Source organism: Colobus angolensis, unplaced genomic scaffold (genome assembly GCF_000951035.1).
Source record: "Colobus angolensis palliatus isolate OR3802 unplaced genomic scaffold, Cang.pa_1.0 Scaffold315, whole genome shotgun sequence".
In the NCBI taxonomy this organism is placed as follows: Eukaryota; Metazoa; Chordata; class Mammalia; order Primates; family Cercopithecidae; genus Colobus; species Colobus angolensis.
Window position 1 is genome coordinate 383,312 of NW_012116433.1, and position 21,422 is coordinate 404,733.

The 21,422-nt window shown below is 38.5% G+C and overlaps 1 protein-coding gene across 1 annotated transcript in view; it reads left to right on the forward strand.

Annotated features, from left to right (window-relative positions):
- Positions 1–21,422, forward strand: part of AXDND1 (axonemal dynein light chain domain containing 1) — a 192,144-nt gene that overhangs the window by 123,354 nt on the left and 47,368 nt on the right. Inside the window, exons 19-21 of the mRNA XM_011951123.1 lie at positions 3,315–3,514; positions 4,623–4,719; positions 12,178–12,285. Coding sequence (XP_011806513.1) covers positions 3,315–3,514; positions 4,623–4,719; positions 12,178–12,285 — 405 coding nt within the window. The remainder of the gene's footprint in view (positions 1–3,314; positions 3,515–4,622; positions 4,720–12,177; positions 12,286–21,422) is intronic.

The following is a 21,422-nucleotide window of genomic DNA, read 5'->3' on the forward strand; positions in this document are numbered from 1 at the left end:
GAAGGCCAAGGTAGGAGGATTACTTTAAGCCCAGGAATTTAAGACCAACCTGGTCAACACAGCAAGACCTCACCTCTACAAAAAATAAAACAATTAGCCAGGTGTGGTGGCATACACCTATAGTCACAGCTACTTGGGAAGCTGAGGTGAGAGGATCACTTGTGCCTGGTAGGTCAAGGATGCACTGAGCTGTGATTGTGCCACTGCACTCTAGCCTGGGAAACAGAGCAAGACCATGTCTCAAAAAAAAAAAAAAAAAAAAAAAAAAAGAAATTTCAATTCCATCCATCAGTTATGCAAAAGTTTTTTTTTAATTAACTAGTAATTTTTTCCATCTATCATAATGTTAATCAGTTGTTCTTACAGTTGTCCAAAACATTATTCAGTATAGCATTCCTATATTTTAACAAAGTGTTCCCAGTCAGTTGAAATGCTGTATTTCTAAGATGTTTAAAAAGATGAGAAACATACTTCCAGATTTTTATATATATGTAGATTTTAGACTTTTAAAAGGTGAGCTATGTATCATTTTTAGCAACAAACTCACACCAAGATGGAAATATTTCCTCCTGTCCATTTTCAAAATGACCTCTCCATAGTGTAAGTGTCTTTTGCTCATTGTTAAATTTCACATATATTTGGAAGGGACAAATTAAGTGTGTGTGTGTGTGTGTGTTTGTAGAGATGGGGTTTCACCATATTGCCCAGGCTGGTCTCGAACTCTTGAGCTCAGGCAATCCTTCCACATTGGCCTCCCACAGTGCTGGGATTACAGGCATGAGCCACCATGCCTGGCCTGCTTTTTATGTATGTGTGTGTGAGTGTATGTATGTATGTATGTATTTATTTTGAGACGGAGTTGTGCTCTGTCACCCAGGCTGGAGTGCAGTGGTGCATTCTCAGCTCACTGCAACCTCTGCCTCCTGGGTTCAAGCAATTCTCCTGCCTCAGCCTCCTGAGTAGCTGGGATTCAGGCGCATGCCACCACACCCGGCTAATTTTTGTATTTTTAGTAGAGACAGGGTTTCACCATCTTGGCCAGGCTGGTCTCGAACTCCTGATCTCATGATCCACCCATCTCAGCCTCCCAAAGTGCTGGGATTACAGGTGTCAGCCACCGTGCCTGGCCTATTTATTTCTTAATATCAGCTAAGAAGTGGCTAATTAATCACTTGTTATCCCTGAAAAGATTAGTAAATTTGGAAGAAGTCTTTTCATAAAAGAAAAGCAGTTAATTCATCTTAAAATTTCTTTTAAGAATTTTATATAAGAATCACAGTAAATCTATATTTTAGTACAAAAATTATATTTACTTTCCATCTCATTAAAAAGAATGACATGGCTTTAAGAAAGTAAAAGATATTCTTTATTTTTAATTTATTTTAATTTTAAATTTACCTACAGTTTATTGTTTGACCTTGATTCTACCATTTAATCTCTCTGATGTAACTTTTAAATTAAGATATCTATTTGTGCTTATTTCCTAAGGATAGTCCAAGGATTGATTAATATTTTATGTAAGCAAAAATGAGTTATTTCAATGATAGTATAATCTAGGCTGTTGGTATATGAAAGAATAGTTGGGAATTTATGCACTTTCACAGAGAAGCAGCAGGGACATAGCTAGTAGAATATGTAAGGAAGTAGTATGTTTTTCCTGTGAAGAAGACTTGCCTTTCTTACTCTTTCTCAGGAAAGTTTGCCCCTTTTCCTGATATGTAAATTCAGGTGTCAACTACATTAATCAACATTGCTTTAGGTCATTAACAACTTTTCCATCTGAATCAAGAAGCAGGAAGTTTGGGTTTTAGTATTGGATTTTATTTTTATTCATTCATTCCAGAAACATTTGTTAAGCACTTACTCCCTGGTAAGTACTGTGTGTGGTATGCAGGGATAAGTTGATGGCTCATGTCTTACAGACAGGTGAATTGAGGAGACAGACATGCAAATGACTATGATAGAGATATGTACAAAGTACTGTAGAAACATGGGAAGGGGAGCAAATTAAAGCCAGTGGAAACTAGTAAGTCTTCTCAGAGTAGATCATGTTTAAGCCTAGAGAAATACTCCAGAACTAAACAGAGAAAGGGAGTAGGGTATTTGACAAGTATGTTGTGTCTGATTTTTGCATATAGGTTTTTTGTATTTTATTTCTGGGACCCAGCCTCAGCAAATACTGTAATGCAGAGGTTCTCAAACTTTCTGTATTCACAGTGCCCTTTGGGTTTCAATATTTTCACACTCCTAAGTCAAAAGAAATATCTCACAGTTAAGTAGGTTTATTAAATAGGTAGGTTCAAACCGCTTACTAAATATTTAATGTCCTAACATTTATTAACCATTTGGAAAAGTACTACACATACGTTGAAAGAAAAAACCTTTTATTTTATTCTCATTTATTCAATATCGCTTACCAATGTAAGGCATGTACTCGTTGCCATGGTACAGCTTCTCTGACCTTGGAATCAGATTGGATGTTACCACCTTCATTTTCTGTTGCATGTTAATTTTCACACAATACTTGTTTTTTTAATCACACAACCACCAATCAAACCAGTTTCAAAAAGATATGATGTCATCAAAATTAATACAGTGCATCTAAAGTTGAAAACTGTGAACTGTGTTAAGTTCATGCTGTGTCTGGCAGATGTTACATATCATTGTTATTTCCCTCAATTTAAAATCCTATGGCATCCTTGCGAGTTTGCTATGGAGTCCTGGAATGCCTTGATGTACAATTTGAGAATTGTAGCTTTAATAGGTTATTATCTATGACCAGGCTAAAGAAGAGATTAGTAGCTGGGCGTGTAGTTCACGCCTGTAATCCTAGCACTTTGGGAGGCCGAGGTGGGCGAACTGCTTCATCCTAGCAGTTCAAGATCGGCCTGGCCAACATGGTAAAGCCCATCTCTACAAAAAATACAGATATTAGCCAGGCATGGTGGCGTGTGTTCCTGTAGTCCCAGCTACTCAGGAGGTTAAGATGGGAGGATCACCTGAGCCTGGGGAGGTCAAGGTTGCAGGGAGCTGTGATTATGCTTCTGCACTCCAGCCTGGGCAACAGAGTGAGATTTTTTGAGACCCTGTCTCAAAAAAATTAAATAAACATCAATAAAAAAAGAGAGTTGCTTAATGTTGTATAGTGAGCAAAAGAAAATAGGGTCATACTAGCTGATGATTTGATTTCATTAAGAATTGTAATGTTGAAAGTTGGACACAGGCACGATCATTTCTATTTTAAAATTTGGTGTGGTTTTTACTATTTGATTTACTTAAAGTGGGTCATTTGTATTATACTCATTTTTTAACAGATGGATGAGTTACATATATCTATGATCCAGTGGATGGTAAACTTGCTGATTTTAATGATACCCAACTTTACTGATCAAGACTGTCTCCTAAAGTTGGAGGACGAAAGTGGTGAGAAACACGATATAGGAGTTGCACGATTAGAGCTAGATGCGATTGAACTGACAAGGAAGTTGTACCAATACTCCCGCTATTTGAGCAGGTGAAGCTATCTGGTTATTTTATTGTCGCTCTTTTGAAGAATTGAATGTTGCATAAAACAGAGAAGAGACAGTGAAGTAGTAGCAATAGGAGTTATTTTAAAACCTTGAAAGAAATACTAGTTCAGTTTTTCAACTAGCTTTAACACCATGACCAGTTATAATATGAGATTTTGGGTTTTCTTTTGAAAACTGTCAGCATGGGCAGGATGAGAAGTGTGTGTATGTGAGAGTAAGAATTAGGAAAAAAGGACTCACTTTCTTGCATAAATAAGACACATCTTACACTTTTGCACATACTGGTGAGGGAGTGGATTTAAGAAGAATATTGTAATTTCCTCTGTGCTGTCATGTATTTTTTTAGACAGAGTTTTCTTCTGTCACCGAGGCTGGAGTGCAGTGGTGTGATCTCAGCTCACTGCAGTCTCCACCTCCTAGGCTCAAGAGATTCTCATGCCTCAGCCTCCTGAGTAGGTGGGATTTACAGGAGTGCACAACCACCCCTGGGTAATTTTTGTATTTTTAGTAGAGACGGAGTTTCACCATGTTGGTCAGGCTTGTCTCGAACTCCTGATCTCAAGTGATCCGCCCACCTCGGCCTCCCAAAGTGCTGGAATTATAGCCATGAGACACCATGCCTGGCCCTGAATGTATACTTTTCTGTGCTTCACTAAATGCCAACCAAAACATCTTTTTACAAAATGAAAAAACAAAAACAAAAACAAAAAACCCACAAGCCCTGATATCTGAAAAGCTGGATTTCCACTGAATAAAGATGAAGTCTGGAAAATTATAATCTAAGATGCAAGCTTGATGCTATGATTCCTTTAAATTCAGAAAGTAGCTCTTACAATCTAAGCAAATTTTCCCTTCATTTCAATTCAATATTACCAAGGGTCAAGAATAAGAGGGATGGAAGGAAGAAGGAGGACAAGGGTAAGAAACTGAGGAGACAAATTATTCTCCTTGGTGAGTCAGTAGCTGAGTTATTATGGTGAACTTCCACTGTGTCTGGATTTGTAACATTTTAAACTTAGAAGAAGAACCAACAATAAATACGTTATGCTGAGTGTGTATGTTCTCTTTTTCTTTTTTTCCCTCTTTTTGCAGTTGTTGCGAAGGGATGGCAACAGCAATGGCTCTGAGTAAATCCACTAACTCACACAGAAATGCTACTGAAGACCTTTATGAGGTGGATAAGTTGAAGGTAATAACTGTTTTCCCCTTAGTTTTGTTTTTGTTTTGTTTGTTTTTATCAGATTTTTGAGGTTCAATTGATGTACAATAAACTCACATATTTAAAGAATACAATCTTATAAGTTCTAAAATATGCATATACTCATAAAAATGGTTAATAGAAACTAAAAATAGGGAACATGTCAAACACACCCAGAGTTTCCTTGTACTCTTCTTGTATCCTTCCAGCCTCATCTTGTCACCAGTGTCTGATCTACCACCTAACACCAAAGATTATTTTTTATTTTCTAGAATTTATAAAAGTGGAATTATAAAGAATGTACTCTTTTTTTGTCTGACTTCTTTCACTAAGCATGATTACTTAGAGGTTCATATTGTTGTTTTCATCAACTACTTATGCTTTTCAGTGCTGAGTAGTATTTCATTGTGTGGATAGACACAATTTATTTATCTAGTCTCTGTTGATATGCATTTGAGTTGTTTCCAGTTTTAAATTATTACTAGATAACTTCAGTGCATATTCATATATTAAGTCTTTGAATAGACATATACTTTCACTTCTCTTCGGTTGATATCCAGGAATGGAATGGCTGAGTCACATGGAATGTGTGTTTAACTTTTAGAGAAACGGTCAAACTGCCTTCCAAAGTGGCTAATGGGTACAAAAGTGCAGTTAGATAGAAGGAATAAGTTCTAGTATTCAATAGTACATTAGGGAAATTATAGTTAACAATAATTCATTGTATATTTCAAAATAGCTAGAAGAGAAGAATTGGCTGTCTCCAACACAAAGAAAAGATATATATTTGAGGTGATGGATACCCCCGTTACCCTGCTTTGATCTTTACACATTGTACACATGCATCAAGATTAAACCTGACTAAAAAGATGATCAAGAGAGCCCAAAATTGGTCTGCTAAAAGAGTAAAATTGGGAAGCTTTTGGCAAGATTAATTAAGACAAAAAGATGCAAAAAAATATATCAGGTATGTGTAATTCAGATGATTCAGATATTCGAAAGATAGTAGGAAGAGATTATGAAGGACATTATCACAAACATTTGAAACTTAGATGAAATGGACAAATAAATATAACCCAGAAGACTTGAGAATAAATTAAAAACCCAACTAGTCCTATAACCATTAAAGGAATTAGTCAAAAATCTTCCCCCAAAGGATGCTCTAGGTGTAGACAGCTTCAACAGCAAGCCCTATCAAACATTTAAGAAATAAATAATTCTATTCTTATACAGACTCTTTCAGGGTCTAAAGAAGAGGGAATACTTTTTATACAAAAACCCAAAAGGGATTGTGCAAGAAAGGGAAATTACAGACCAGTCTCATGTGGAATACAAAAATCCTAAACAAAATACAGGCAAATCAAATCCAGCAGTAAATGAGAGGGGTAATACATTATGAACATGTTAACTTTATTCTAGGAATGCAAGTTAGTAATATAACTTCTGTAATGTATCTATAGGTACACTGGATACAACCCAATTAATAAAAAATTAATGGCATATATATAATATATATATGTGTGTGTATATATAAATATAGATTGCCATTAATTGCAGGGTACATTGTGTGTGTGTGTATATGTATGTATATGTAATGCCTGCCAGCATTAAGTAGTTCTAAAATGAAATACAAAAAGTAATATTTATGATAATTTCAAAATATAAAGTACTTAGGAATAAATCTAATAAAAGTTGATCAGTTCCTTTCTGGAGTGTAGTTCAAACATTATTTGAGAAACATTAAAACACCTAAATGGAAGATACACCATGTTCATGAACTGGAAGACTCTATATTGTAAAGATGTCAATTTTCCTCAGAGAGAGGAGAATGTAGTGGTCCTGTCCAATACAGTAGCCACTAGCCATATATTGCTATTTATATTTGAATTAATTTATTTTTATTTTTTGAGACAAAATCTGGCTCTGTTGCCCAGGCTGGAGTGCACTGGTGCAATGTTGGCTCACTGCAACCTCCACCCCCCGGGTTCAAGAGATTCTAGTTCCTCAGCCTCCTGAGTAGCTGGTATTACAGGCACAGGCCACCATGCCTGGCTAATTTTTGTCTTTTTAGTAGAGACAGGGTTTTGCTATGTTGGTCAGGCTGGTCTTGAACGCCTGGCCTCAAGTAATCCACCCATCTCAGCCTCCCAAAGTGCTGGGATTACAGGCATGAGCCACCATGCCCAGCTGAATTAATTTAAATTTAAAAATTTATCTCTTCAGTCATATTAGCCATATTTTAAGTGCTTAGTAGTACATATTGCTACCAGGGATCATATTGGACCATGCACACACAGAACATTTCTATCACTGTGGAAAGTTCTATTAAACAGCACTCATCTAGGGTCACAATCAAGTTTCCAACAGGTTTTTTTTTTTTTTTTAAACTTGACAAACTGTCTCTAAAAGCTGTTGTGGATATTCAAAGAATCAAGAATAGCTAACACACTCTTGAAAATGAGGTGAGAAGACTCATCCTCTCATATTTTAAACTTCTTGTTAAGCTAAACTGACACAGCATAGTGTTAGTTCAAAGGTGGACAACTGTGTCAATGGAATCAAAAAACAGAACCAAAAATTTATGGCCTTTTATATAAGGATGGCATATAGAATTAATGAGGAAATGATGAACTTTCCAATTAAAAATACTAGGGGACTGGGCACAGTGGCTCATGCCTATAATCCCAGCACTTTTGGAGGCTGAGGAGGGCGGATCACGAGGTCAGGAGATCAAGGCCATCCTGAGTAATATGGTGAAACACCGTCTCTACTAAAAATACAAAAAATTAACCAGGCATGGTGGTGCACGCCTGTAGATCCAGCTACTCGGGAAGTTGAGGCAGGAGAATCGCTTGAATCCGGGAGGCAGTGGTTGCAGTGAGCTGAGATCGCGCCACTGCATTCCAGCCTGGGCGACAGAGTGAGACTCTGTCTTAAAAGAAAACAAAACAAAAAAACCCCAAAACTAGGAATATTGGTTATCTATATAGGAAAGATGAAATTAGACTTGTACGTCACACAAAAATCAATTCCAAATCGACTAGAAACCTACATGTGAAAGTCAAAATTATAAAGCTGTTAGAAGACAGTATTTCAGATCTTGGGGGTAGGAAAATGTTTTTTAAAGTAAGAGATAAGAAACACTAACTCAAAAGGAAAAGGTTCATAGTTTTGATTACCTTAAATTTAAGAATGATTTTTATCAAGAAAGTACCATTAAAACAAAAACAATCCACAAAATGGGAGAATGTATTTGCAATACTTATAACTGACAAAGGACCAGTATCCAGAATATAAAATGACCTTCTAGGAACCAATATCATAAAAATACACAACCCAATAGAAAAATGGGCAGAAAGCTTGAATGTATACCTCACAAAGGAGAAAATCCAAATGGCTGACATACTTATGAAAAGCTGTTCAATTTCATAAGTGATAAGGGAAATACAAACTAATATCATTACTTACATAACAAATTGGCAAAAATTACAAAGTCTAGGCCGAGTGCGGTAGCTCATGCATGAAATTCCAGCACTTTGGGAGGCCGAGGTGGGTGGATCACCTGAGGTCAGGAGTTCAAGATCAGCCTGGCCAGGATGGTGAAACCCTGTCTCTGCTAAAAATACAAAATTAGCCCAGCACGGTGGCACGCACCTGCAATCCCAGCTACTGGGGAGGCTGAGGCAGGGGAAGCACTTGAACCTGGGAGGCAGAGGTTGTGGTGAACTGAGATCACACCATTGCACTTCAGCCTGGGCAACAAAGCAAAACTCCATCTAAAAGAAAAAAAAAAAGAAAAGAAATTGCCAAGTCTGGCAATACAAGTGTTAACAAGAATGGAGGAGCAACAGGTACTTCCTATACTGCTGGTAAGAATATAAATTTGTACATCCACTTTGGAAATCAATTGACATTATCTGTTAAAGTTGCAACACACCTTGCAACAAACAATTCTATTCATCTGTCAATATACCAGAGAAACTCTTACACAAGTGCTCTAGACTAAGAGACATATGTAAGAACATTCTGGCCAGGCATAGTGGCTCATGCCTGTAATCTCAGCACTTTGGGAGGCTGAAGTGGGTGGATCACCTGAGGTTGGGAGTTCAAGACCAGCCTGACCAACATGGAGAAACCCCATCTATACTGAAAATACAAAATTAGCTGGGCGTGGTGGTGCATGCCTATAATCCCAGCTACTTGGGAGGCTGAGGCAGGAGAATCGCTTGAATCCAGGAGGTGGAGGTGGCGGTGAGCCAGGATCGTGCCATTGCACTCCAGCCTGGGCAACAACAGCGAAACTCCATCTAAAAATATAAAAATAAAAAAAAGAATATTCCAAAATTATTCCTAGAAGTATCCCCAAACTGGAAACAACTCAAATGTCCATAAATAGTAGAATAATTATTATGAATATTATGGCATATGAAGACTGGAATATAAGGATCAATTCTCTCTTTAAACTGCATATGTACATTTTTATGTCTCTGTGTGTATGGCAGATCTCACAGTTTTTAAACAGTGTGTTATAAAAAATTTTATGTACAGCTTGCTAATAAATTTTAAATCTCTAGGAGGTGGAGACTTTTCTAGGAAAATAGAAAGTAAGTATCATTAATACTTGAAGGAGAAAATTGGCCAACTTTCAGTGAAAAATTGGATGCACTAATTTTTAGAAATGCTAAAAATAATGCCTGGATTCCTCACACAGGTTTTTTCAGACTCCCAAGCAGTAGAGTAATCCCCACGCTATATAAACAGCATAAGAGCATAGATAATGACTGAAAGTTTTCCCATTTTATTTCACATAGTGAATAATGTCCTTTAAAAAGTCCAGATGAGTATAGAGAAAATAAATCTTATATATTAATATATAGGTGCTAAATCCAAATTTAAAATAGCAAATTTCATGTGGTAGAAAATTATAAGACTAAAACACCATGAACAGTTAGGGTACATGTCAGGGAAGCAATAATATTTTACTATTTGGAAATGTGCTACTATAGGTATATGTATGTCACTTCTCATCTAAGAGTTGAATGAAATGTCTGAGTTCTCATTTTGGTTCTGGGAAGGCTTCAGAAGGGTTCTTCACAACAGGCTGATATACCTCTGAACCAAGCAGTCTCTTGGAGCCCACACTATACATCTAGAAATGTGCTCAAACCTTCTCATACCTGCTGGGACTAGCCCCTTCTTCTGTCCACCCCAGGATGTGGTGCGGATCCTGATTTTGGCAGGCTGGACCTGCCACAGATGGTGGTGGAGACCCACTGGCCAGCTCCATGACACACTTAGTCCTCATTTACCTAAAAGGAGGGAGAGCTCTGTGTGGTGAGACCAGGTTTTCAGATAAAGGCAATCTGGAATGAGGATTTCAAGATGTTTTGAGGTGTATCTCCCTGTAAAAGTTAAGGATATAGCCATACGGAGGACACTATCATGAGGAGCCCTTCCTGAGGGAACTTAAGGGTTCAGGGACTTATATAAAACCATCCAGATGAGATTTTGTAGAAGCCTTGTGCTATGGGCCATTCATTGCCTGTGCCACCCCAGCCCCTGACTGGATGCCCGTAACCTGACCATCTCTTTGAGGACCTACACTTTCCACTAGTGCTACTTTGGTCCTCTGTTAAACTCTTTCTCACTTAATAACTGTTTTCTAGTGATTTCAGATAAATAAACTGGGGGAGTGTTATCAGAGGAGGCTAAGAATCTGCTCTCACACCAGAGGTAAGGCTGTAACGGAGCCTACGCAAAGACCTTCTTCTGCTAAGAAAATGTATATGCCTCTTCTCTAAGCCTGAGGCCTCTCAAGAGTATATCAAGCGAATTTATGGTAGGGGGCTCAGCAGACCATACTGAGGTACTCTTTAAAAAAATGGTTAGTTCCGTCTTCATGAAGGTTATTTTTATTTCAAATTCATCACCATCCTGGACTGCTACCGTCTTCCCCTGATCTAGACAAACCTCTGTGGTACATGAATCTTTATGACATCAGACTTTGGGATTTCTATGGCCTCATCCATATCCCACAAGGTGAAAAGAAGAAGATGGTTTTCCAGAGAAGCCTTGTCTAATGCGGCTCTATGGTAATGCTGTGTGGCTTGTGCCACATTCTAGCATTTGACCTACTAGACTGATATTTGGATGACATTAGTGAGAGTTTCCCACCAGCTAATGTTTCTTGAGATCCTTTCCAGCCAAGGAGATTTGCATGATGCTGGACAGGGTTCAGGTGCGGTGGTTCATATCTGTAATCCCAGCACTTTGGGAGGCTGAGACGGGAATTTGAGACCAGCCTGGCCAACATGGTGAAACTGCATCTCTACTAAAAATACAAAATTAGCCAGGTATGATAGTGGGTGCTCCCAGCTACTCAGGAGGTTGAGGCAGGAGAATCCCTTGAACCCGGGAGGCAGAGGTTGTGCCGAGCCAAGATTGCTCCACTGCACTCCAGCCTGGGCAATAGAGCAAGATCCTGTCTTTGAAAAAAAGGCTAATAATGAGAGAAATATAATGTATATTACTGCTCATCATGGTTGATTTCGGGAGCCTACAGTGGGTCATTATTTCAGCACATGCTGCTGTTTTTTGGCTAGAGTGATCAGATCTCTGCTCCCAGAGAGGATAACATTTCCTAGTTCTCAGGGCTTTTATTAACTAATAAGGAATAATGTACCTTTTAAACGCTGAAACCAGCTCTTAGCTGTTAGGAGATCTTGGTAAAGTAAATATAGTTTAACTATTTACCTTAGGTGATTAAAACCTGCTATAGACCTTTCCCATATCTCAATAGATAAAAGGTGAGCATCTTTTCCAAAAGTGTCTCAAATCTTTATTCATTCACTTTATTAGCAGTAGAGAGATTTTTTTTAGTGGTTAAGCACAGACCACCTAGATTAGAATCCAGACATCATACTTAACTATTTTTGTGACCTTGAGCAAGACATTTGGCTATTCAATTTCTCAGTTTCCTCATCTTAAAAAATGAGGATAATAATAGGTAATGTCTCATATTGAGGATCAAATGAGTTAATATATGCATAATGCTTAGAACAGAGTCTGACATATAATTAAGTACAAGGTAGGTGTTTACTACTTCTATTGTTATTACGCAATTACAGTTGACCTGTTCAGTTGCATAAAATTTATTAGGAGGCCATTTAGACATTAGTAAATAAAACAATCTTTTTGTATCTGTTTTTATGGCACTTCACTACTCCCTGTCCCATTACAACCCAGATCCCAAACCCTGTCAATAAGAGATAATATGATTTAGGTCTTTGTTAATACCCAGTCACCTCTGCACATATCTTTGAACTAAACTGATATAAAGTCAATTGAATATAGTTATGTTTAGTGGAATTGTATTTAGCAATTCCTCAATAGCAGTGAGTGAATAAATATGTTGGTTTTTTCTGCTTGTAATCTTTTATCTCTTCTCAGAAAGAATGTTATGAGTGGATCAACACATGCTCTTGCCTCCTTTCTAATATCAAAGGCAGAAAAATTACATTATTGACATATGAAGAAATAGAGCAGCTACTTGAAGAGGTATTTGCCACATGTTAGCATTGGTTATTATTCAGGTTATTCCTGTATTTCAGTAGATAAGGTTCACAGCTTTTTCCAATCAATGTTCTGAATCCTTGTTCATTTACCCTAACATATGAGAATTTTGGTTCTGATCAAGATCTTTGACAGCTCTTCTTCCCTCTAAGGAAGAGAATCATCCACTCAGCATTTTGCGTCATGTTTTTAGCAAGTGGTTTTAGAAAGGAAAGAATGGTTTTCAGGTAGAAGCTCCCTGCCACTTCCTGAGGCATATCCTCAGGTTCATCTGCTTCTGTGCTCACCCTTTTCCCTCCCCTCCAGTCTCAGTCTTTCCATCCAAGGTTATTTCTTCCTTTGAGCACTTAATCCCATGTTCAGTGGCTTCTCTCTTTTGCCTCTTTAATGTCTTCTCTAATTGTTCCATTTTATCAATCTAAAACATAGTCATTTCTCCCATCCTAAAAAGTGTGTCCCTTGACCTTGTCTCTCTGCTGCTACTTTCTCTCTTTCCATTCCATCATAATTAATTTGTTTAAGCTCTATAAGGTCACCTTATTGCCAAATCCAAGTATCTTCAATTCTATATTTAACCTGGCTTCTGGCCGGGTGCGGTGGCTCAAGCCTGTAATCCCAGCACTTTGGGAGGCCGAGACAGGCGGATCACGAAGTCAGGAGATCGAGACCATCCTGGCTAACAGTGTGAAACCCCGTCTCTACTAAAAAATACAAAAAACTAGCCGGGCAAGGTGGCGGGCACCTGTAGTCCCAGCTACTCGGGAGGCTGAGGCAGGAGAATGGCGGGAACCCGGGGGGCGGAGCTTGCAGTGAGCTGAGATCTGGCCACTGCACTCCAGCCTGGGAGACAGAGTGAGACTCCGTCTCAAAAAAAAAAAAAAAAAAATAAAAAAAAAAAATTAACCTGGCTTCTCTGTAGCATTTGGCTCTCTTAACCATTCACTCCTTTTGCAACCTCTCTTTACAAGACAAAAGTGTCCTGGTTTTTCTCCAACTTTTTTATTTCTTTTCACGCTTGTTTTAGACTTTCACCCTTGTCTGCCTCTTAAATGTTGATATTCTGTCCTTGGCTTGCTTTCACGTCTCATTTGTACACACTACCTATTCCAGTGTTTCCCATGGTTTTAATTACCACCTGCTTACCAAGAATCCCAAATCAGTGAATATCATGTGCCATCACAAACTCAACTCTTGTTTGTATTTCAGCCTCTTTGAAGGTGTTCTCCTCCAGTAAATTCTGAAGAAACTCCCATTGTTTTCAGGGTCATACTATACAGGTATGATCTGATGGCCTATATGTCAGTGTCTGGGGTCTGAGAAAGAAGGGGAAGGTTCTATCTACACATTTATGAAACTTTTTTTTTTTTACGTTTAAACACTGAAGAAACATTATCTTTCTAAATTATTCACTTTTAACAAATATTCATTTTACTACGCTGTCCAGATCTTGGCCAGAATTATTGTGAAATAACCACTGAATGATTTTATTAAGATTATAAGTCGTAAATTATAGTATACTTTGAGAAACTTAATGAAGGACCGCAGACATGATCTTGGTGTATCAGCTCTAGGAAGAAATCTGAGAACTATACAGAATCAGACTTGAGAGCAGAAGGGAATTTAAAGGCGACTGGATTTAACCTTGCATGAATCTGACAACAAATCTTTGATTTTTTATTTTTCCATAGGTTACTGGGATACAGGTAGTGTTTGGTTACATGAGTAAGTTCTTTAGTGGTGATTTCTGAGATTTTGGTGCACCCATCACTCGAGCAGTATACACTGCACCCTATTTGTAGTCTTTTATCCCTTGCCCCCTCCCACCTTTCTCGCCAAGTCCCCTAAGTACATTGTATCATTCTTATGCCTTTGCATCCTCATAGCTTAGCTCCCATGTATCAGTGAGAAGATATGGTGTTTGGTTTTCCATTCCTGAGCTACTTCACTTACAATAAGAGTCTTCGGTAGTCCCAGCTACTCAGGAGGCTGAGGCAGGAGAATCTCTTGAGCCCAGGAGGCTGAGGCTTCAGTGAGCTGAGATCACGCCACTGCACTCCAGCCTGGATGACAGAGCGAGACTCTGTCCCCTCCCCCCCAAAAAAAAGATTCTCCAATCTCATCCAGGTCATTGCAAATGCTGTTAATTCATTCCTTTTCATGGCTGAGTAGCATTCCATCACACACACACACACACACACACACACACACACACACACACACACACACACATACATATTAGATATGTAATATATTATATATAATATAATACATATTACATATAATATGGTATATATAATATATAATATATATGGTATGTGTATATATATGTGTGTATGTGTGTGTATATATATGTGTGTGTGTGTGTGTGTGTGTGTGTGTATATATATATCAGTTTTTTATCCACTTGTTGATTGATGGGCATTTGGGTTGGTTCCATGATTTTGCAATTGTGAACTGTGCTGCTATAAACATGAGTGTGCAAGTATCTTTTTCCTATAATGACTTCTTTTCCTCTGAGTAGATACCCAGTAGTGGGACTGCTGGATCAAATTGTAGTTCCATTTTTAGTTCTTTAAGGAATCTCCACACTGTTTTCCATAGCTGCTCTACTAGTTTACATTCCTACCAGCAGTGTAGGAGTGTTCCTTGATGACTGCATTCATGCCAACATCTACTGTTTTTTGATTTTTGATTATGGCTATTCTTGCAGGAGTAAGGTGGTATTGCATTGTGGTTTTGATTTGCATTTCCCTGATCGTTAGTGATGTTGAGCTTTTTTTCAAATATTTGTTGGCCATTTGTATATCTTCTTCTGAGAATTGTCCATTCATGTCCTTAGCCCACTTTTTGATGGGATTGTTTGTTTTATTTCTTGCTGATTTGTTTGAGTTTGTTTTAGATTCTGGATATTAGTCCTTTGTCAGATGTATAGAATGTGAAGGTTTTCTCCTACTGTGTGGGTTGTCTGTTTACTCTGCTGACTGTTCCTTTTGCCATGCAAAAGCTCTTTAGTTTAATTAAGCCCCAGCTATTTATCTTTGTTTTTATTGCATTTGCTTTTGGGTTCTTTCATGAAATCTTTGCCTAAGCCAATGTCTAGAAGGGTTTTTCCAATGTTACCTTCAAGAATTTTTATAGTTTCAGGCCTTAGGTTTAAGTCCTTAATCCATCTTGAGTTGATTTTTGTATAAGATGAGACATGAGGATCCAGTTTCATTCTCCTGCATGTGGCTAGCCATTTATCCCAGCACCATTTATTGAAAAGGGTGTCCTTTCCCCACTTTATGTTTTTGTTTGCTTTGTTGAAGATCAGTTGGCTATAAGTATTTGGGTTTATTTCTGGGTTCTCTATTCTGCTCCATTGGTCTATGTGCTTATTTTTATACCAGTACCATGCTGTTTTGGTGACTATGGCCTTATAGTATAGTTTGAAATCAGGTAGTGCAGTGCCTCCAGATTTGTTCTTTTTGCTTAGTCTTGCTTTGGCTATGTGGGCTCTTTTTTGGTTCCATATGAATTTTAGAATTTTTTTTTTCTAATTCTGTGAAGAATGATAGTGGTATTTTGATGAGATTGCATTGAATTTGTAGATTGCTTTTGGCAGTATGGCTATTTTCACAATATTGATTCTATCCATCCATGAGCATGGGATGTGTTTCCATTTGTTTGTGTCATCTATGATTTCTTTCAGCAGTGTTTGTAATTTCCCTTATAGAGGTCTTTTGCCTCCTTGGTTAGGAATATTCCTAAGTATTTTATTATTTTTGCAGCTATTGTAAAGGGGTTGAGTTCTTGATCTGACTCTCCGCTTGGTTGCTGTTAGTGTAGAGAAGAGCTACTGATTTGTGTACATTAATCCTGTATCCGGAAACTTTGCTGAATTCTTTTATCAGTTGTGGGAGCTTTCTGGAGGAGTCTTTAGGGTTTTTTAGGTAAATTATCTTATTGTCAGCAAATAGTGACAGTTTGACTTCCTCTTTACCAGTTTGGATGTCCTTTATTTCTTTCTCTTGTCTGATTGCTCTGGCTAGTACTTCCAGTAGTATATTGAAGAGGAGCGGTGAGAGTGGGTAGGTATCCTTGTCTCATTCCAGTTCTCAGAGAGAATGCTTTCAACTTTCCCCATCCAGTATTATGTTGGCTGTGGATTTGTCATAGATGGCTTTTAATCCACTGAGTTATGTCCCTTGTTTGCTGATTTTGCTGAGAGTTTTAATCATAAAGGGATGCTGGATTTTGTAAAATGCTTTTTCTGCATCTATTGAAATGATCATGTGATTTTTGTTTTTAATTCTGTTTATGTGGTGTATCACATTTATTGAATTGTGTATGTTAAACCATCCCTGCATCCCTGCTATGTAATCCACGTGATCATAGTGGATTATCTTTTTGATATGTTGTTGGATTCAGTTAGCTAGTATTTTGTTAAGGATTTTAATGTCTGTGTTCATCAGGGATGTCAGTCTGTAGTTTTCTTTTTTGGTTATGTCCTTTCCTGGTTTTGGTATTAGGGTGATTCTGGCTTCATAGAATCAATTAGGGAGGGTTCCCTTTTTCTCTATCTTGTGGAATAGTGTCAAAAGGATTGGTATCAATTCTTCCTTGAATGTCTGGTAGAATTCTGCTGTGAATCCTTCTGGCCCTGGACTTTTTTGTTGTTGTTAATTTTTAAATTGCCATTTTAATCTTGCTGCTTGTTATTGGTCTGTTCAGGGTATCTAATTATTCCTGAGTTAAACTTGGAGGGTTGTATGTTTCTAGGAATTTATCCATCTCTTCTAGGTTTTCTAGTTTACGTGCATAAAGGTGTTCATAGTTGCCTTGAATGATCTTTTGCATTTCAGTGGTATCAGTTGTAGTATCTCCTGTTTCGTTTCTTAATTAGGTTATTTGGATTTTTTCTGTTCCTTTCTTGGTTAATCTTGCTAATAGTCTATCAACTTTATTTATCCTTTCAAAGAACCAGCTTTTTGTTTCATTTATCTTTTGTATTTTGTTTGTTTGTTTGTTTGTTTCAGTTTCATTTAATTCTACTCTGATCTTGGTTATTTCCTTTCTTCTGCTGGGTTTGGGTTTGGTTTGTTCTTGTTTCTCTAGTTCCTTGAGGTGTGACCTTAGAATGTCAGTTTGTACTCTTTCTGTCTTTTTGATATAAGCATTTAATGCTATGAACTTTCCTCTTAGCACAGCCTTTGCTGTATCCCAGAGGTTTTGATAGGTAGTGTCATTATTGCTCTTCAGTTCAAAGAATTTTTAATTTCCATCTTGGTTTCGTTTTTGACCAAATGATCATTCAGGGGCAGGTTATTTAGTGTCCATGTATTTGCATGATTTTGAAGGTTCCTTTTGGAGTTGATTTCCAATTTTATTCCACTGTAGTCTGAGAGAGTACTAAATTTATGAAGGCTTATCTAGTGGCCTATCACATTGTCTGTCTTGGAGAAAGTTCTGTGCACTGTTGAATAGAATGTGTATTCTGTGGTTGTTGGATAAAATGTTTTGTATATATCTGCTAAGCCCATTTGTTCCAAGGTATAGTTTAAATCCATTGTTTCTTTGTTGACTTTTTGTCTTGATAACCTGTCTAGTGCTGTCAGTGGAGTATTGAAGTCCCCCACTATTATTGTGTTGCTGTCTACATCATTTCTTAGGTTTATTAGTAATTGTTTTATAAATTTGGGAGCTCCAGTGTTAGGTGCATATATTTTAGGATTGTGATATTTTCTTGTTGGACAAGGCCTTTACCATTATATAATGTCTGGCTTTGTCTCTTTTAACTGCTATTGCTTTAAAGTTTGCTTTGTCTGATTCAAGAATAGCTACCCCTGCCCGCTTTTGGTGTCTGTTTGCATGAGATGCCTTTTCCCACCTTTTTATTTCAGTTTATGTGAGTCCTTATGTGTTAGGTGAGTCTCCTGAAGTCAGCAGATAGTTGGTTGGTGAGTTCTTATCCATTCAGCAGTTCTGTATCTTTTAAGTGGAGCATGTAAGCCATTTACATTCAATGTTAGTATTGAGATGTGAGATACCATTCCATTCATCGTGCTATTTGTTGCCTGTGTGCCTTTGTTTTTTGTTTCTGCTTTTTACATTTTTTTGGTTGTCTAAGTCCTGTGTGATTTATGCTTTAAAGAGGTTCTGTTTTGATGTGTTTCCAGGATTTGCTTCAAGATTTAGAGCTCTTTTTAGCAGTTCTTGTAGTGGTGGCTTGGGAGTAGTGAATTCTCTCAGCATTTGTTTGTCTGGAAAAGACTGTATTTTTCCTTCATATATGATGCTTAATTTTGCTGGATACAAAATTCTTGGCTGATAATTGTTTTGTTTGAGGAGGCTGAAGATAGGGCCCCAATCCCTTCTAGCTTGTAGGGTTTCTGCTGAGAAAACTGCTGTTAATCTGATAGGTTTTCCTTTACAGGGTACCTGATGCTTTTGTCTCACAACTGTTAAGATTCTTTCCTTCATCTTAACTTTAGATAACCTGAAGACAATGTGCCTAGGCGATGATTTTTTTGTGCTGAATTTCCCAGGTGTTCTTTGTGCTTCTTGTTTTTCCATGTCTAGGTCTCTAGCAAGGCTGGGGAAGTTCTCCTCAATTATTCCCCCAAATATGTTTTCCAAACTTTTAGATTTCTCTTCTTTCTCAGGAACATCAATTATTCTTAGGTTTGGTCATTTAACATAATCCCAGACTTCTTGGAGGCTTTGTTCATATTTTCTTTTTCTTTTTTCTTTGTCTTTGTTGGATTGGGTTAATTCGAAGACCTTGTCTTTGAGCTCTGAATTTCTTTCTTCTACTTGTTCAATTCTATTGCTAAGACTTTCCAGAGCATTTTGCAGTACTATAAGTGTGCCCAATTTCCCTGAAGTTTTGATTGCTTTTTCTTTATGGTATCTATTTCCTTGAATATTTCTCCCTTCACTTCTTGTGTCATTTTTTGGATTTCCTTGCATTGGGCTTTACCTTTCCCTGGTACCTGCCTGATTAGCTTAATAACTAATCTCCTGAATTCTTTTTCATGTAAATCAGGGATTTCTTCTTGGTGTGGAACCATTGCTGGTGAGCTAGTGTGATTTTTTGGGTGTGTTAAAGAACCTTGTTTTGCCATATTACCAGAGTTGGTTTTCTGGTTCCTTCTCATTTGGGTAGGCTCTGTCAGAGGGAAGGTATAGGGCTGAAGTCTTTTGTTCCGATTATTTAGTCCCATAGGGTTTTCCCTTGATGTATACTCTCCCCCTTTTCCTATGGATGTGGCTTCTTATGAGCTGAGCTGCAGTGATTGCTATCTCTCTTCTTGGTCTAGCCACCCCACTAGGCTACCTGGCTCTGGGCTGGTCCTGGGGGTTGTCTGCACAGAGTCCTGTGATGTGAACTGTCTATGGCTTCCTCAGCCGTGGATACCAGCACCTGTTCTAGTGGAGGTGGCAGCAGGGGTGAAACAGTTTGTGAGGGTTCTTAGCTTTGGTGATTTAATGTTGTGTTTTTGTGCTGGTTGGTCTCCTGCCAGGAGGTGGCACTTTCCAGAGAGCATCAACTGTGATAGTATGGAAAGGAACCGGTGGCGGCCAGAGCCCCAGAACTCCCGAGAGTATATGTCTTCACATACCCTACCCACCTTTTGTCTTCAGCTACCAGGTGGGGGCAGGGCTAGGTGTGGTCTGAGCTCAGATTCTTCTTGGGCAGGTCTTGCTGTGTCTGCTGTGGGGAATGGGGGTGAGTTTCCAAGGTCAGTGGAGTTATGTACTGAGGAGGATTATGGCTGCCTCTGCTGAGTCATGCAGGTTGTCAGGGAAGTGGGGGAAAGTCAGCAGTCACAGACTTCACCCAGCCTCCACACAATCTGAAGGGCAGGTCTTATTCCCACCATGCCCCCACTAACAGCCCCGAGGCTGTTTCCAGGCAGTGGGCAAGCAGGGCTTGAGAACTTGTCCCATGTTACCTGCCTCCCAGAAAAAGAAAAGGGTTTTGGTTCTTCTTCCACCTGTGGAGTCTGCATGCTGAATTCACACCCTCCCCTGAGTTCTGGCCAGGAGGCACCTTGCCCTATTCAAATTGTTACAAAGTTCAGCTGGAGACTTCCTTCTCCCTGTGGCGTTTTCCCCTGCACCTCTGGCCGCTGTCCTGAAGGGTCCCTTGGTGCCAGGCAGGAATGGCCTGCTTGGGGACCCAGCGAACTCCCAGGGCCTTTCCTGCTGCTTCCTCTACTCCTGTATTTTGCTCAGCTCTCTAAATTGACTCAGTTCCAGGTAAGGTTGGAAACTTCTCTTGCAAACTAGACCTTCGGTTTCCCCACTTGGGGTGTGTTTGGGAGCAGAGGGTCTCCCCTTCTCACTTCTACAGTTTCAGCACTCACAGTATTCGGAGTGTCTCCCGGGTCCTGCAGGAGCAGTCTACTCCCTTCGGAGGGTCTGTGGGTCCTCTTGGGATTCCTGCTTTGGTCTTGCAGTCATTCTGGAGCTAAAATTTCTGATGCGAGCCTCCACACACTGCTCTGTCCATCTGAGTCAGAGCTACAATCTAGTCCTACCTCCCATCCACCATGATGATCTTCTCTTTTATCTGATGATGAATCTTAATATAATATCGATACTTGATCATTATGCCTAAGTTTGAATATCTGAAGTGACAGAGGACTACTTTCAGAAAGACTCCATTCATTTTTGGTGAACGCTGAGTATTAGAACATTAATTCTTTCTATTGAACTAAATGTAATGTCTCCTTGTAGCTTTAGCTTTTTCTACCTACTGGTCCTAGTTCAGTCTTTTGTGGTAATATGAACAGGGCTGATTTGTCTTCCATATTATAATATTTCCAACATTTGAAAACAACTGTATTCAACCTAAGTCTATTTTTTGATTTTCTGTTCTTTTCTATTGATCTGTCTATTAATGGGTCATTACCACAATATCTTAATTATTGAGACTTTATGATACATTTTCTTTTTTCTTTTTTTTTTTTTGACTTTTATTTTAAGTTCAGGGGTACATGTACAGGTTTGTCACAAAGGTAAACTTGTGTCATGGAGGTATGTTGTACAGATTATTTCATCACCTCAGTATTAAGCCTAGTATCCTTCAGTTGTTTTTCTTGATCCTCTCCCTCTGCCCACCCTTCACCATCCTA